Consider the following 16,426-nt stretch of genomic DNA (forward strand, 5'->3'; position numbering starts at 1 on the left):
CCGGGGAGCTGTTGGAGAGTGGGCAGGAGCTTCTGCTCAGCTGCTCAGGCACAGACTCCCACCACCACGCCCGCGCTTAGAGCCCACCTCCAACCGGTGAGCGCAAGTTTTGCTTGGGAAATTGCCCAGTTTGGGTTGTGTCCAAAGCACACATTGTGTCTGATTTTTTCAGGTAGAAGGGTCAGTGGAGCAGTGAGGCCGGGGGGGCCACAGCCCCCAGGGTCCACAGGTGTTGCTACGGAGAGTCCTCATGTGCACGCAGGTCCCCCTGCCCCGTCCTCAGCCGAGCGTCACGCTTGCCCACCTGTCTCTCTGGCAGACGTGCCTTCTCAGCACCAGTGGTCTGTCCTTCAAGAACTCCTCTTGTCTTTCCAACTAAGAGGCTCCAAGTCCACGTCTTCACAGTCCAGGCTTTCAGCACCCTGGGTGGGAGCGCGCGGGAGGGAGACCCCCACTTGCTTGGGCATCTTGGCAGGTGCTGTACAGTGGAACGCTCCCCTGCCCAATCACCTTTCACATTTAAATCCTATGTTGGGAGGAGCTCTCAGCAGAGCCCACCTTTGCCAGCCTCCAGGTGCCTGGAGGGAGATATGCTTCTCTCTCTCTCTGGCTAATTTATTGCTGAAAATGTGGCTTGCCAAATTAGACGTATCTTTACAGTTTTCCTTACAGTCGAAGATGCCGCAAGTGCCCAGGGCTGGACTTAGCTCAGAAAGCATGAGAATACCAGCTGCTTCTTGGCCTTACTCTTTGGGTAACAGAATGCAATGGTCTGAAACATGTCCCAAACCACATAGCCCAAGAGACGCTTCTGCAGACCACCTGCCGCATGTGGTGGCTGGTTTAAAAATGGTGCCGTGGCTGGGTGTGCGCCAGCACGCCTGTGATCCCAGTACATGGGAGGCTGAGACAGAAGGATTGCAGGTTTGAAGACAGCCTCAGCAACTTAGCAAGACCCTTGTTACAAAATTAAAAGTAAATTAAAATAACTGGGGGTGTAGCTTGGAGGTAGAACACCCCTGGGTTCAATCCCCAACATCAAAACAAAAACAAGGAAAAAAATAAAGAAAAAAACAAACACTGCACACCATGCGTCCTACCCAGCCTACTGAATCACAGCCTCTGGAGGGGGTCCGGGTCTCTGAAGATTCCAGGTGGCGCAGGTGATTGTTCCGCGTTTCAGAGTTCTGGAACCTCTGGCCCAGGATCTCTGGGGATTGGTACTCTTGCCCACCTGTGCCCTAGCAGTTCCAGTGATGTTTTTCTGAGTACCTGCAGCCCTCAGAGTCTTCTGTTTATATAGCATCCAGAGACAGCCTGCAAAGTACGGGAGCTTTGAGGGGCAGGCATGGAGTGCTAAGGAGAAAAGGGTCAGAGATGGGGAAAACACGCTGAGGGGGCCTCGCCATTTGATTTGTCTGCCAGAGGCAATTAGAGGTGATGTTCTGGAGTCAGGCGGCGTGGCGCACTCCTATAATCCCAGTACTACAGAGGCAGAGACACAAGGATCGATCGCAGGTTTGAGGCCAACCGCAGTAACTAAGCAAGCCCCTCAGCAACTTAGCAAGACCCTGTTTAAAACAACAACAACAAACAAACAGGGCTGGGGGTATAACTCAGGTTCCATTCCCAGTACCAAAATGAAATAATTAAAAAGAGAAGGTGTTCTGGATGAGCCCAGTGTCAGTGTATGAGGCCCAGTCCCAAGAGGCTCAGACTGAAGGAAGAGGCAGGCTGATCCCAGACGCACAGGGCACAGCTTGCTGGGGTCTTACTGGTGGGAGCATTATCACCCCCAGGGAAGCAGCAGGAACAGTTCCATTCGTGAAATTCGGGTCAGGAGGAGGGACATATGAATGCGTCGGAACAAAAGTGACTTCTTCCTCACCAGAACGTACCTGGTCATCTAGAGCCCATATCAGTGATGTGAGCTCCTGGAGCCAGGGCTGGCTGCAAAGCTCTGCCCACCTTTGAGGGTTTCGACCGTTTCCAGCGTGTGAGAAGCTGTGCGGGACACCCGTCAGTCTGGGCAGCCACCGGGGATGGCAACCCAACTGCAGGCAGGCCAGGCTGCACCCAGGCAGGGGGCGTCCGTCCAGACCTGCGGGGGGGGGGGGTGAGCCCCGCGAGCAGCGGGGGAGGAGTCCAGGCAGAGGGAACAGCACAGGCAAAGGGCTGGAGGAAGGAGAGAGCGTGCCGCACTTGGAACCACGAGGGAGTCGCCGTTCTGTTCCTCTCTAGGGTACAAGAGCAGCGTGTCTTCATACTTAAGATGGGCATTTTCTTGAGCATGGGCTTTCAAAGAGGTAAGGGTGTGATGGGGAGTTTTTCTTAAATCTGAGAGTGTTTGGCTAGCCAGGTCCATCCACTGGATGTAAGAACCAAAATTTCATAGGAAATATGAAAAAATAAAAATAAAATGAGAAAAATAAAACTTGGAAGAAATGAAATAGATTATACCAACCAGATCCATCCATCCATCCATTCTGCCTGCCTGCCTTTCTCTTTTCTTTTCTCTTTCTTTTCTCTCATTCCTTCCCTCCCTCCATCACTATCTTTCTTTTGTTCTCCTCTCTTCTGGGAATTGAACCCAGGGCATTCTTCCTCTCTGCTACACCCTCGGCCCTTTTTATTTGGAAACAGGGCCTTAGCAAGCTGCCGAAGGCCTGTGACCTATGCTCTTCCTGTCTCGGCCTCTCGAGTACTGGATCACAGGTGTGCACCACCACACCTGCCTTCTTATGCTTTATGTTAAAGGAAATTAGGACTTAGTAATTTCCACTCTGTAGCAAGCAGAGCAAGGTGTGTGCAGCCCATTTGGTATTTTCTTCACTTTTTAAAAAGCATCATTAACTTTATTGACACCTTTTATCAAAATATAGAAACAATTTTCTCTACTTTTCTATCATGGCATAATATGTATCTTTATTCACATCTGATATTACCAGAAGGAGCACGAAGGGCCATCCTGGCAGCAGCCTGCGAGGGCTCGCGGTTTCCCGTGAGCCTCGCCGCGCCAGGCTGTGGCGAGGGGCTCTCCTGGGGCCGCGTGGCCCTTGGTGACCCCCGCTGCTAACGCCTTAGCTGTCAGCGCATCTCCCTGGCGGACGCCGTAGACCCTCGAGGCTGCCTCTTTGCCAACAGCTCTGCTGGCATTTGCCCACCCTCCTGCACCATGAGACTTGCAATTTTACTTTGCAATGGAGCCACGTTGTGCTCTGAGCCGCGCACTGCTCCACGGAGCTGACCGACCCAGATGGCAGAGATGTGCGGCCGGGACAGGTGCTGCCGTCTCCGGGGACCGCAGAGCAGAGGCTGATTTCTCAGAGTCAGTTTATCCCTGAGTGGTTTCTCATCCCGCCAAGTTATCATTCCCGGTATAATCTCACCACTTCCAGGGATCAGATAACAAATATTTGTATAAAGAAGACCCTAGGGAAATATAAGTTTCTTGTGTAGGTCAGAAGGCAGTGGATTAATATAAACGAACAGAGGATGGCGCGGATATTAGAACCTACATTTTTGAATTTCCGCGCAGTAGGCTGCCCCAGCTTTCCTATGGTTTCCCTCTCCTGGGTTTCAGTTTCCTGTGGTCCACCTGGTTGGAAAACGTAAAATGGAGCTGAGTATGGTGGCACACTCCTGTAATCCTAACTCTTGGGAGGCTGAGATGGGAGGATCACAGGTTCAAAACCAGCCTCAGCCACTTAGTGAGACTGTTGGCAACCCAGTAAGACTCAGTTTCAAGCTAAAAGAAAAAGGGCTTGGGATGTAGCTCCGAGGTAGAGCACCCCCGGGTTCAATTCCCAGCACAATACACATACACACACGCACACACACACACACACACACATGCACACACACACACACACTCACAGTAAGTGGAAAGTTCCAGACATAAACAAGTCACAAGTTTAAAATTGGCAGCCACTTTGAGAACAGGATGACCTCTTGCACCGTCCTGCTCTGTCCACTCTCTCCCTCCCTTCATCCAGAGTGTCCACGCTGTATACACTACCTGCCTGTTGTTTCCGAGCAGCCATCTTGGTCCTCAGGGGGACCGGCACACCACCGCAGCTAGCGTCCACATAACCCTATTTTTCTTAGAAAATAAGGGCAGTGCCCCCACGTTGCAGGAGTCGCATGATGAGCAATTCAGATACGCAGAGAGAGGCTGCTCAGTGTTCCCTCGAAGTGAAAAGGTGAGAACGTTCTTGACATAATCAGGAAACAAAAATATCGTATGCAGAGGTTGCTGGGATCCATGGCCAGGGTGGAGCTTCTGTCTGTGGAACCGTGAGAAAAGGAAAGTCTTGCTAGACGGCTGTCACACCTCACACCAGAAAAGCCACAGCCAGCGAGTGTGACTGGTGCCAGACTGAGGCGGTGGTGGCATTTGGTGGCAGGGTTCGGGGTCATCTGGGGTCCAGTAAAGTGTCCCCTGCAGCTGCGGGGGTGGACAAGCTCAGATAAACAAGTACGGCCCGGTGACTTCCCACCAGCCACCAAGCTGGCAGCTTCTAGAACAGGACACGGGGCACAGAGGTGCGCACACCCCCCCTTGGGACTCCATCTAGCCCCTGCCCGCCACCGAGGGCAGCCGCTGTGTGGACCCCAGCCCCACAGACCGCCCAAGGACAGGGCTATTCAGAACTCACGTTTGCGCATCTCCCTGGCTTCTCTCCCGGGCTGCTGCATTTGGCGGCCCCCGCAGAGTGCTTGTTGTTGACGTTGCTGACCGACACCCCCCTGCGTGGCGATAGAGTCCCCCGGTTCTGTTGTGGATAAGTGCTGGGGCCTGAAAGGGTCCCCCAGTCTCTATGTATGCATCCTAACCCAGATGTGACGGTATTTGAGAGGTGGTTAGAGGACCAGGCTGGAGCCTTCATGGTGGGGTCGGCACCATTATAAAGAGGACCAGGAGCTCTCACCAGATGTGGATGCATCCAATTTCACCAATCATTTCAGCGGTGATGGCCCAGGACCTGCGCCTTGTTCTTGAACCAGAATGAAAGCAGTACATGAGGCCTGTCACTGAAGAGCATCCACCCTGTATATGCTGCCTGCCCGTTACTGAGGGAGGCGCTTCAGTGGGCGCTGGCTGTACTCACCTCCCCGAGCCTGCGGGGGAGAGGCTGGCCATCGGGCTCAGTTAGACAGGAGTGGCACTCGACCTCGGGACAGAGGTGTCAGGAAACAAGCGGCCTGAGTGTGTGGGCCACGGAATTCTGTTTATGGGGCGCAGCGGGGGAGGGGGAATGAATGGGTTTTGGAGAAGGAGAATTTGGTGTCTAATTCTGGCTCTGCATGGACCAGTGCTATGACCTGCAGCTGGTCACTTGGGGCTGGGGGCTGGAGCTGGGGTTTGCCCCTCTGGATATTAGGAACTGTAGTAATATTTATTTATTTATTTATTTATTTATTTATTTATTTATTTACTTACTTACTTACTTACTTACTTTTGGTATTGGGGATTGAACCCAGGGACATTCTACCTCTGAGCTACACCCCAGTCCTATTTTTTCTTTTTTCTTTTGAAACAGGGTCTTACTAGGTTACTGAGGGTCGTGCTAAGTTGCCGAGGGTCTTGCTCAGTTGCCGAGGCTGCCGTCCAACTTGCGATCCTCCTGTCTAAGCTTCTCAAGTACTGATATTATAGGCATGTACTACAATGGTAAAAATTCTGACCACGGGGAGAACTCTGTGAGCTCTTCTGTGCTCAGAAAAGAGCCCAGTGAGCTGTTCTGAGAGCAAGTCCCCGCGGGTGGAGGGCTGCGCTGGCAGTGGGCGGGACTCTGCCTATCTAGACAGGCTCTGGAACGTTCTCTCCCAGAGATCGCCGCTTTGGCAGCGAGAGGGAGGCTAGAGGCAGGACAGAACAGGACGCCTCTATTCATGCTTTGCATAAATTAATTCCTGGAACACCACCATGGTGAGAAAGGAAGCTTTGTCAAAGTCGCTGATGTAGTCAACAGAGTTCAGCAGGAAGAAGGAACCAGCCGCACAGGCGTGGGGTCTGCGCTGGCAGCCGGTGGCTGGCCTCGGGTCTCTGAGACCTACAGGGAGGGGAGAGAGAGGTGGGGAGAGAAAGAGAGATAGAAGAGAGAGATGGAGAGAGAGGAGAGACATAAATAGAGGAGAGAGATGGAGAAATGGAGAGAGAGACGGAGAGAGGAGAGAAAGAGAAATAGAGAAAGAGAGAAGAGAGATGGAAAGAGAGAAAGAGGGAAAGAGGAGAAATAGATGGCGAGAGAGAGAGGAGAGAAAGATAGAGAGGAGAGAGAAATGGAGAGAGGGGAGAGAGAGAAAGAGAAAGAGAGATAAAGAGAGATGAGGGGGAGGGAGGAACCGCAGGAGGAGAGGGAGGGACTGCAGGAGGAGGACAGATGGGCACACACCTGCAGGAAGGGAGCAGAAGCCCTTCTTTGGCACTGAGTCAGGCGTGCGGGTGTCTGGACCCTCGCTCCACTGCCGGGCTTCCTCGGGCGGGCGGAGCAGCCGCGGCTCTGACCAGCCGGATCCAGAGGCCATGCTCTCGCCGCTTGCCACGAGAGGCTTTCTTTCTTGCGCTCCATGAGCACTGGGTTTGATAAATCCTTTTTGTACGTTTCAGCCACTCCTAGGCAGGCAGGTGGTTTACCTATTTTCTCCTCTTTTACTTTTTTCTTTAAAAAAAACCTTGAAATAAAATTCATAGAACATAAGACTAATTTCAAAGCCAAGGACTCAGTGGTAGTTAACATCTTCAAAGTGCATGAGAACCACCACCTCGACTGAGCTTAAACATTCTCATTCCCCCACCCACCCCATCCTCCCACAAAAGAAACCTGGTCCCGTTAGGTGGTCACCCCATTCTCTTCACTGGTCCTCAGCCTCTGATTACATATATGCATATATAATTACATATCCTTATCTTATTACTCCTATTCATAGTATATGTATTATATCAGTGCACACACACATGCACGTCCTGTATGTGGCGCCTTCCCGTCCTCCTAGGAGCACAGTGTTGCCTTCCGTTTTGGAGCATGGGCGTCCCGTGCCGTCCTCCTGATGGTCTCTGGGACCCCCGGGGCCACGCCTGGGCGTCTGCAGCCCTCCAGCCCTCGCTGGGCGAGGTGCAGCCAGGGGTTTCCACCCTCTTCCCCACCTTCCCGTCTCCCTACAACACGCCAAGCCCTGTGCAGGAGGAGCCGGGGCGCCACACACCAGTAAACACAAACTTCACGCAAGCGTGGAAACGCTGGGTTCCTATTTTCAGGCACTTGATAAACAGCAGCACACATCGTTTGTAAAGAAAAGCCGTTACATTGGGCCTGGTGGCCCGTCATCCCAGGACTTGGGAGGCCAAGACAGGAGATCACAGGTTGGACCCTCAGCAACCTAGCAAAACCCAGTTTCAAACTAAACAAATCAAAAAGGGCTGTAACTTGGAGGTAGAAAGCCCCTGGGTTCCATTCCCAGAACTACAAAGGGAAAAGACACAGAACGCAAGCACGAAGCAGAGCCCAGGTGGCCGCGCCAGCTCCACATCCGACGGGCGCGTCCGCACCACCCCGGGTTCTGACCTATCGCACTTTCTCCCGGCCTCACAGAATCAAGGCAGCGGCCGGCGTGAAGGTAACGGCGGTGAGGCTCAGCCGTGAAGACCAGTGGGCGGTCCAGGAGGAGATCGACCACAGCAGCACGCAGACGGTGGCCACCCTGTCCTGCGTGGGCCAGCGCCCGGACCCACAGAGCAGGTGAGGCCGCGATGCTGGGGGTGTCTGGGACGGACGGAGAGTATCCTGTGAACAGCAGGCGGGCCGCGCTGGGTGGAGAGGCCGGGCTTCTGGATGCTTCTGTTGCCGGGATGCGCCGCTGAGAACCTGTTTTATTTATATTGATTGATCGATTGATTGTGGTATTGGCAGTTGAACCCAGAAGCATTCTACTGCTGAGCTGTGCTTTTTATTTATTTATTTATTTTGCTGTATTGGGGATGGAACCCAGGGAGCATTCAACCTCTGAGCTACACCCCCAGCCCTACTTTTTATTATTTATTTTGAAACAGGGTCTCACTGAGTTGCAAAGGGCCTCACTAAATAGCTGAGGCTGACCTTGAAAGTGTGATCCTCCTGTCTCAGCCTCCCAAATGCTGGGATTACAAGTGTGCGCTGCCACGCCCCGCTGTGCTATACCCTTTTTATTTTATTTTTTAAATTTGGAAACAGGGTCTTCCTAAGTTGTAGAGGGCCTTCCTAAGTTGCTGAGGCTGGCCTCAAACCTGTGATCCTTCTGTCTCAGCCTCTTAAATACTGGGATTATGGGTGTGTGCCGCCACGCCCAGCTGCTGAGAACTTTTTACCCTTTACACAGTTTTTGTAAAAATACCTAATTAGGCTGATGGTCTCAAAAGGACCAGGGCTCACACTTGTCACAGTGCAGAGTTTGATAACCGTATTTTTGATTATTAGTATTGTTTGCAGTAAAGAGTTGAAAAATGAAATGGGGGAAATGAAATCGATCGAAGAGACCAGGAGAATCGATGCTGTTATTTGCAAAGGGTGGCTGTGACTAGGGAATTATATCCCTCGTTACTTTGACAGATTCATTTGAAAATGCTTCTATTGGTGCATTCTAGCCTTGCATCATACGGTAAGTCAAGTTGGCAGTGGCATGCCCGCACACAGTACCTGGTGCCCCACAGCCCCGTCTCCTTCTCTCCAATACCAGGTACTCACACTGACACTGGTATACCCACATGTACACAGAGTCCACGGGTTTAGATTCATTTTGTTGATAACACACCTGGAGACGCTCACGGCTTCTGGGTCTTAAGTTGAGTGGACTTGCTTCGCTGCCTGGAAGCCTGTGTTCTCCAGCGGGCCGGCCTCCAGGTGATGGGCCGGCCTCCAGGTGATGGGCCGGCCTCCAGGTGATGGGCCGGCCTCCAGGTGATGGGCCGGCCTCCAGGTGATGGGCCGGCCTCCAGGTGATGGGCCGGGCCGTGGGCACAGGAGCCTGGGGGCAGAGAGGGGCCCTGCCGATGGTCTCGCTCCAGGGCACGCAGCAGGAGGGGGCGCTCCCACCCACAGCAACCCTTCTCTGCGCTGTCTCTGCCTCTGATCCTCCAACACCTGTCTGCTGTGGCCAGTCCAGCCGGTGAGCGGCCCGGAGCCGTGGTCCCCTGAGAAGACCCGCAGTGGGCTCCCCCGGGCATGGAGCCGACTCCCCCGTGGCGTGGGCCCTTCGTGGGTCTGCGACTTGTCCCCCACGTCGTCACAATCCGTCCTCCTCCTTCTCCAGCCTTTAGACCTGTGAGAGGCCTGCAGTGCCGGGTGCGGGAGCGGGGCTCTCCCGGGAGGACAGGGTCCACGCCGACTCTTCTTGGGTGGTCCAGCCCACGCTGCTAGACTCTCTTTTCCCCTCTTTACCTCCTTCCTTCCTTCCTTCCTTCCTTCCTTCCTTCCTTCCTTCCTTCCTCACTTCCTTTTTCTTTTTGTGGCACTGGGGATTTAACCCAGAAACATTCTACCTCTGAGCTACACTCCAGCCTTATCTTATTTTATATTTGGAAGCAAGGTCTTGCTGAGTTCCTGAGAGCCTCAGAGTTGCCGAGGTTGACTTTAGACTTGTGATGTTCCTGTCTCAGCCTCCCAGGTACTGGGAGGACAGGTGTGTGCTACCCCGCCCGGCTTCTGCCCTCTTTTTCAAAGGGAGGGACGAGGTCAGCGGAGTGGGGCTGGAGCCTGCTCTGAGGGGCGTGGCCTCAGGGACCTGGATGCTTCTCGCTCCAAACTCACCCTCTACCTCCACCAGCAGCACCCTCGAATCTCAGCGCGTTACTGGCTGACCAGGGCTTTCAGTTGCAAGTAATAGGTCACCTGCCCACAAGTGGCCACTCTGGAAAGGTTTATCATCTCCCGTAACAAGAAATTTAGAGGCAGGTGGTGTGATGACTGGGTAAAGTCACACAGCAGCGTCATGAAGGCGTCCTCTGTCTTTCCACTCCATTGTAGCCCGTACTCTCCCGTCTTTCTCTAGCCTGAGTCCTCACGGTCACAAAACAGCTGCAGCTCTCTCAGCCACCACAAAAGCAGCCAGCGAGATCCAGAGATGGAAGAGAAGTGGGGCTTCTTGTTATGCGCCGCTTTTTTTTTTTTTTGGTGGTACTGGGGTTCCTGGAAGCCCTTCTACCCCGGGGCTACACTCCCAGACCTATTTTTACATTTTTATTTGGAAACAGGGTCTCCTAAGCCAGCGTGCGTGGCTGGCTTCGAACCTGCGCGATCCTCCTGTCTCTGCCTTCCAAGTGCGGGGATTACAAGCGTGCCCACCACGCCCGGCTATGCGCCACTTTTTACCCAGCAGGAGTCTCCGTGCCTTCGACTGTGGGGAGGGCAGCCCTGGGAAACGCATGTCTGGTTTTATTTTTCAGGCCGTGCGACACAGCCAAGGTTCGAGGGTGGGGAGTGGGTGCCGGCCGGCGGGCTGGCAGTGCCTGCCGCGTGCTTCCTGGGTGGTGTCTGCGAAGCCTGAGGCTCGAGCGTGTCTCTGCTGGGCACAGTGTGTCCGTGGCTCTCTGCCACTGCAACCAACGCACCAACACAGACACCCCGGGGGAGGGCTTCAGGGGTTCAGTCCACAGGGGCCGGAGGTGAGGAGAGCACCATGGGGGCCGGCGTGGCCCAGGAGAGCTGCGCGGCTCATGGAAGCCGGGGAGGAGGGAGGGAGAGAGGGAGGGGGGAGAAGACGGAACTTCACGGGCTGCTGACCTAGCTCCTCCTCGCCGCTCCCACCTCCCAGGAGTCCATTCAAATTTGAATCCACCCAACAATTACAAATCACTAACTGATGAGATTAGCACCCTACAGCCCGATCATCCTGCCTCTGCCATCTCTGTGTTTGGGAGCCGAGCAGCTAAGTACACGGGTGTGTGTGTGTGTGTGTGTGTGTGTGTGTGTGTGTAATTATATATATATATAATCAATTCTCACAAAGCAAAACAGAGACAAACCACTTTTGAGAATGTTCATGGTTCTTTCAATAGGAAACATTACCACGGATTAGTAACTATTTCAACAAAATTAATCTCCTCTGCGTAGACTGTAGATACCACCATCTCCTTCAGCGTCTGAGGGTGTAGTGCCGGGGTCTTCCTTGGCCTCCTCTGGTGGGATATCAGGGTCTGTGGCATTGTGGTCCAGCGTGGGCCCTCTGACTCGCGTCCCATCGGCCCCCACGGCACCCAGAACGTGCCCCTGCCCCAGTCCTTCACATGAAACTGATCCGACTCTGGCCCCATGGCGGCTATGATGGTTGGTTCAGGGTAAGCGCACCGTTCAAGACATACAAAGCAGAGCCGGAGCAGCCAGGACTTGTGCTGGGCCTGTTGGGGAAGAACAGTTTCTCTTAGAGTGGCCACATCTCAGATGGACACGGGTGCTGCAGGCCACCACCCAGCCTCCAAGGGGAAAGAGCGTCCGAGGAAACTCCAACCCATGGGGAAGACGGAGGCAGGTTGTCAAGGAGACGGCTGGAGCCCCTGACCCGACTGGTACCAGTCCACCTGGACTCCTTCCGCAGAGGAGCTTCATGAGTGCCAGACTTGTTGGCAGTGATGAGACGAAGCCTCGGTGGACCCAGCACCCGAGGGGTGTCCTCCCTGGGGCTTTAAGCCAAGCATACCTGTGTGCTGCAGGGTGGAGCTCAGGGGCACTCTACCTCCAAGCCTCAGCCACACCCCTGCCCTATTTTTTATTCTTTATTTTGAAACAGGGTCTCACTGAGTTGCAAAGAGCCTCACTAAGTAGCTGAGGCTGGCTGCGAACCGCGATCCTCCTGTCTCAGCCTCCCAAATGCTGGGATTATAAGCGTGCACCATCACGCCCGGCTGTTTTTTTTTTTTTTTGTGTGTGTGTGGTACTGGGGACTGAACCCCGGGGCATTCTACTTCTGAACTACACTCTCCAGCCCAATGTTTTTATTTTTGTTTTGAAACAGGGTCTTGCTAGGTTGCTGAGAATCTCACTACTTGCTGAGGCTGTCCTCAAACTTGAGGTCTTCCTGTCTCAGCCTCCCAAGTACTAGGATGCCAGGTGTGTGCCACCGCACCTGGCTGGAGGAGATTCCAAAAAGGCTACAGGAGGAAAAAGAAGGGTAGTTGTGTGCATAGAGTTGTGTAGTTTCGAGCCAGGAGCACTCCTGGCGTCCCCTTTCTCTTCTTCCTCCCTTGTGGTTAGGATGGGATCGCCCTGGTGCTGAGGTGCACGGGGACTGTTCCACGCCTGACAATCGATGCTCCTGTAACAACCCTCTAGACTCCGTCCCATAGTCTAAATAAATAATTGCTCCTTTTCAGACTATTTTGGTTGCATCGCGATACCAAATGAGGTGTGAAATACAGCTCCTGTGTCGAGCTTGCCCGTGAACAAAGTGGCTTCATGAAATACATCCCGCCACACGTGCTGCAGACGCTGTCACCTCTGAATTGTGAGAACCGCGAGAGAAACCGTTTCTAATAGAATATAATGTACAGACTGCCTGGGACTCGGCGATAAGAATGAAAAGTGCTTCGGGCAGGAAGACCCGACGCGCTCGGCGAGGGGGGGGGCAGCAAAGGTCTTAATTTAAAACATTTTAATGAAGCCCCATTGTGAGGAGCTGTGAGCCAGAACGATGAGAATCGGACGTACAGAGCCACAATGCGGAAAGAGGAGAGATTAGAAACATCAGCAAGGCTGGAGGTGTTTGGAACAGATAACGCCGTTCCCAAGAACACCGGGACGGGAGGGTGGACTGTTTGCCTGGGAGCAGCTGGAGACGGGCTGCTTCCCGGGTGACTTCAGTCGGCAGCCCTTCTCTGGTGGTCAGAAGCAACAGCTCACAGCCCGCTCTCACCTAGCATTGAAATCAGAGCAGAGGAAAGCTCCATGGGGCCCCGGGGCAAGAAGATGGGGAAGCCAAAGCCCCAACCAGGTGGATTTCTTTAGAAGGATGGGCACATCCTCTTCGGTTGCCATAACTCTACCTACCCAAGGTGAAATCAAGGTCAGGCCCAGGGCATGCTGGGAAGTGCCACCATACTGGGGAGACCTGGAGCTAACCTTTCAGGAATTTCTCTTTGCCAATTTTAATCCAGAAAACATGATCAATGTGTTTGTCAGCTGTCCATTGCTGCAACACACGCTTGAGACAATCAAGTTATAAAGAGGAAAGGTTGATTTTGGCTCACAGTACTGGGGAGTCCAGTCTGTGGTCAGTTGGCCCTTCGGCTTTTGGGCTGATGGCGAGGAGCCGGCAGTGGAGATAAAGTGTTCATTTATTTCGTGCCTGGGATAAAAGAAAGAGAGTAGAAGGGCCTGGCTTTGCACAGTCCCCTTTAGGGCACACACCCGATGACCTGAAGCCTTCCATTAGGCTCTGCCTGCTAGAGTCCTCTGCCTTCTACAGCACCAAGTGGGGACTAAGCCTTTTGTGTGTGGTACTGGGGATGGAACCCAGGCACAGTCTACCTCTGAGACACACCCCAGCCCTGTTTTATTCTTATTTTCAAACAGGGTCTCACTAGGTTGATGAGAGTCTCACTACTTGCTGAGGCTGGCCTCGAACCTGCGATCCTCCTGTCTCAGGTTCCTCCCGAGTCCTGGATTCGAGGCGTGCACCACCACACCCAGTGTAATGGATTCAGAAATGCACATTGACATCTGCATTTACTTGGGGATCGCTGAGTGGCAGCCACCAGGAACGTTCTAAACCAGGACTTCAAGCGCAGAAAGCACACCTTGCAAACACCCACCGCAGGGGGGCTGCAACCCAGGGAAGATTTATTTTAATTCCCACTAGAAATGGCAGTGGAGTTCTATAAGGGAAGACAGTTTCTTCCCCCAGCCCTCAAAAAAGATCAGGTCTTGGGAGAAAAGAAAGAATTATTTTTAAACACTTCACTTCTAGGCAGTGGGAGGCTCTTTGTGGAATTTCTGCTGCTGGCCAGTTTCTGCAGAAGTGCAAGAGAAGGCTTCTAACTGAATCTAAGAGATGCTTATCCACAGAAAATTTAGAAAATACAGCCGAGTCAAATGGGGAGTACATTAGCTGGGTGTGGTGGCCTGTGCTTGTAATCCCAGTTCTCGGGAGGCTGAGACAGGAGGATTGCAGGTTTGAGGACAGCCTCAGCAAGGTAGTGAGATTGTTCCAAAAAATAAATCCAATAGGACTGGGGCTGTAGCTCAGAGGCTGAATGCTCCTGGGTTCGATCCCCAATATCATACCTCCCAAAATGGGGAGTATACGAGCTACCCCAAACCTGTGATTCAGAGGTGATCATTGTTAATATTTTGGTGGCCGTATCTGTGTAGACATGTTTATGTGCATGCACAAAACATGTAGTTTTGGCAAATATTAGCTTTATTCATTTAGCTTTGAAAACTGCTATTTTAGCTGGGTATGATAACAATCTCAGTACTCGAGGCTGAGACAGGAGGATCGCAGGTTCAAGGCCAGCATCAGCGACTTAGACCCGGCACAACTTAGTCTCTGTTTCAAAATGAAAAATAAAATAGTTCTGAGAGTGTAGCTCAGAAGTAGAATGCCTCTGGGTTCTATCTTCAGTAACACATGAACACACATGCATGCACAAAAACCCCATCAAAGCAAAACAACAAAAAAGAACAAAAACAAAAAAAATCATAAAACCCTGCTCATTTCTGTAACAATATAGAAAAAACCATATAGTCCTGTCTATTCCCATAATTCTCAAAAAGAGAAGGCGACAGGGCCAAAGAGGAAACTTGCTAAAGGCCGGCAGTTGAGCAGGATTTCGGTGACCTCTCTAAATCCCCAATCTGAGTGACATTGTCCGGCTGGGTCTTAATCACACATGGCCAGGGGAAGCCCTTTGGGAAACAGAAATGAAGAATAGAGTTTCCCCGGCTGGGAACCCCAAGTGTCATTTAGATTCCCAAGAGCCCTTTCTCGCCGAGCGCAAATTTTATTTCTATGACAGTTAAATCCTGTCATAAATACTGCAGAAACTGAGCCAGAGGGACTTGGAGTCTTGTCCCCCAAAGATCTGTCAGCCTGGCGATTCTCACTGACGTCCTCAGACCAGGTTTCTGATGGGTGATTGGAGAATTGAACCCAGGGGAGCTTGCAAAGGTGCTGGTGGGACTAAGCCCTGGCCTCCCCATGAAATAGTTTTGCTGTTGTTGATTAGTTTTGGTGTACTTACTTATTAGACCATTGTATGACCATTATTGTGTCTCCATGCCCCATTATTATGCTACATCTGAACCTGTTGTGGGAACGGGGAGGCCCTTCCTCAGGCCCTGCCCATTGCTTGAGTGGCTTTGAAACCTCTCCTTCATATGGGGTTTCTATTTGGAGTCTTCCTATAGATTGAGCCCAGGGGCACTCTACCTCCGAGCTACACCCTTAGCCCTATTTTTTATTCTTTATTTTGAAACAGGGTCTCACTGAGTTGCAGAGGACCTCACTAAGCAGCTGAGGCTGGTCGAGAACCGCGGTCCTCAGTCTCAGCCTCCCGAATGCTGGGATGACAAGCGTGCGCCATTATACCTGGCTGCCGAATTTTTGAGTTTGTCCGACTTTCTGTCTCTTGCTGGGTTGTTCCCGATGGTGGTTATATCAATTGGCAAGTCGAGTTTGAGGTTAAAAGATTTCTTGACTTTTGGAATGAGGAAGATACTTTTTCCTCCTTGAAGGTAGTCCGTGCGTATCTCATCAGGGGCCGTGATCTTCTGACTTGGTTTTCTGGACCCGCCGTTGGTGTCATCGGAGAAAGCACCGGTGCCGTCTAACTTCTCTGCTGTCAAGAGGCGGCATTCCGTTATTCCTCTTCTTAAAAAGATGAGTCAGGAGGAGAATAACGGATGCAGCACGCTAAAGATCGGCGGAGACACTGATAGATCGGCTGTCACTGGTCTTGCTTTAGAGGCGAAGAAAGTGACGTTTAATCGCTCTCAAAAAACAAGATGATGATGATGAATTTGGTGTGTTCCGATGCTGAGTGAGTCATTAGCGCCTGCTATTATTTTCCAGTAATAAAGGAACCAGCACTCTACATCTCCCCCTGATTGAACGATGGCAAAGTAGAGAAATATTTGCTTTTCAGAACAACCAAATCCCCAAGACGTGTAAAGACATGGACTACGGCTACTTAGCGTCGCTTCAGTGGCGTCTCCCATGTTAGGTGGCTGCCGGTGGCCCACAGCCTTCTTAGTTTGGTTTGTTGAGTTTTTCTTTCAACTTGGGTCAACATTAACAAATAATCAGATTTGGAGCTGGGGGGCACGGTGGCGCATGCCTGTAATGCCAGTACTTGGGAGGCGCAGTCAATAGGATCGCGGGTTTGAGGCTAGTGTCGGAAACTTAGCAAGACCCCCAGTAACTCAGCAGGACCCTGTTTCTTTTTCCTTTTTTTTTT

The 16,426-nt window shown here is 52.2% G+C and overlaps 1 protein-coding gene across 1 annotated transcript in view; it reads left to right on the forward strand.

Annotated features, from left to right (window-relative positions):
• Positions 1-16,426, forward strand: part of TMEM132B (transmembrane protein 132B) — a gene marked incomplete at both ends in the record, with an annotated part of 268,473 nt that overhangs the window by 123,948 nt on the left and 128,099 nt on the right. The window contains one exon of the mRNA XM_080717433.1: positions 7,596-7,742. Within this exon, the coding sequence (XP_080573559.1) occupies positions 7,596-7,742 (147 nt within the window). The remainder of the gene's footprint in view (positions 1-7,595; positions 7,743-16,426) is intronic.

The sequence above is a fragment of the Muscardinus avellanarius genome (assembly GCF_963383645.1).
Source record: "Muscardinus avellanarius genome assembly, chromosome: 21".
Taxonomy (NCBI): Eukaryota; Metazoa; Chordata; class Mammalia; order Rodentia; family Gliridae; genus Muscardinus; species Muscardinus avellanarius.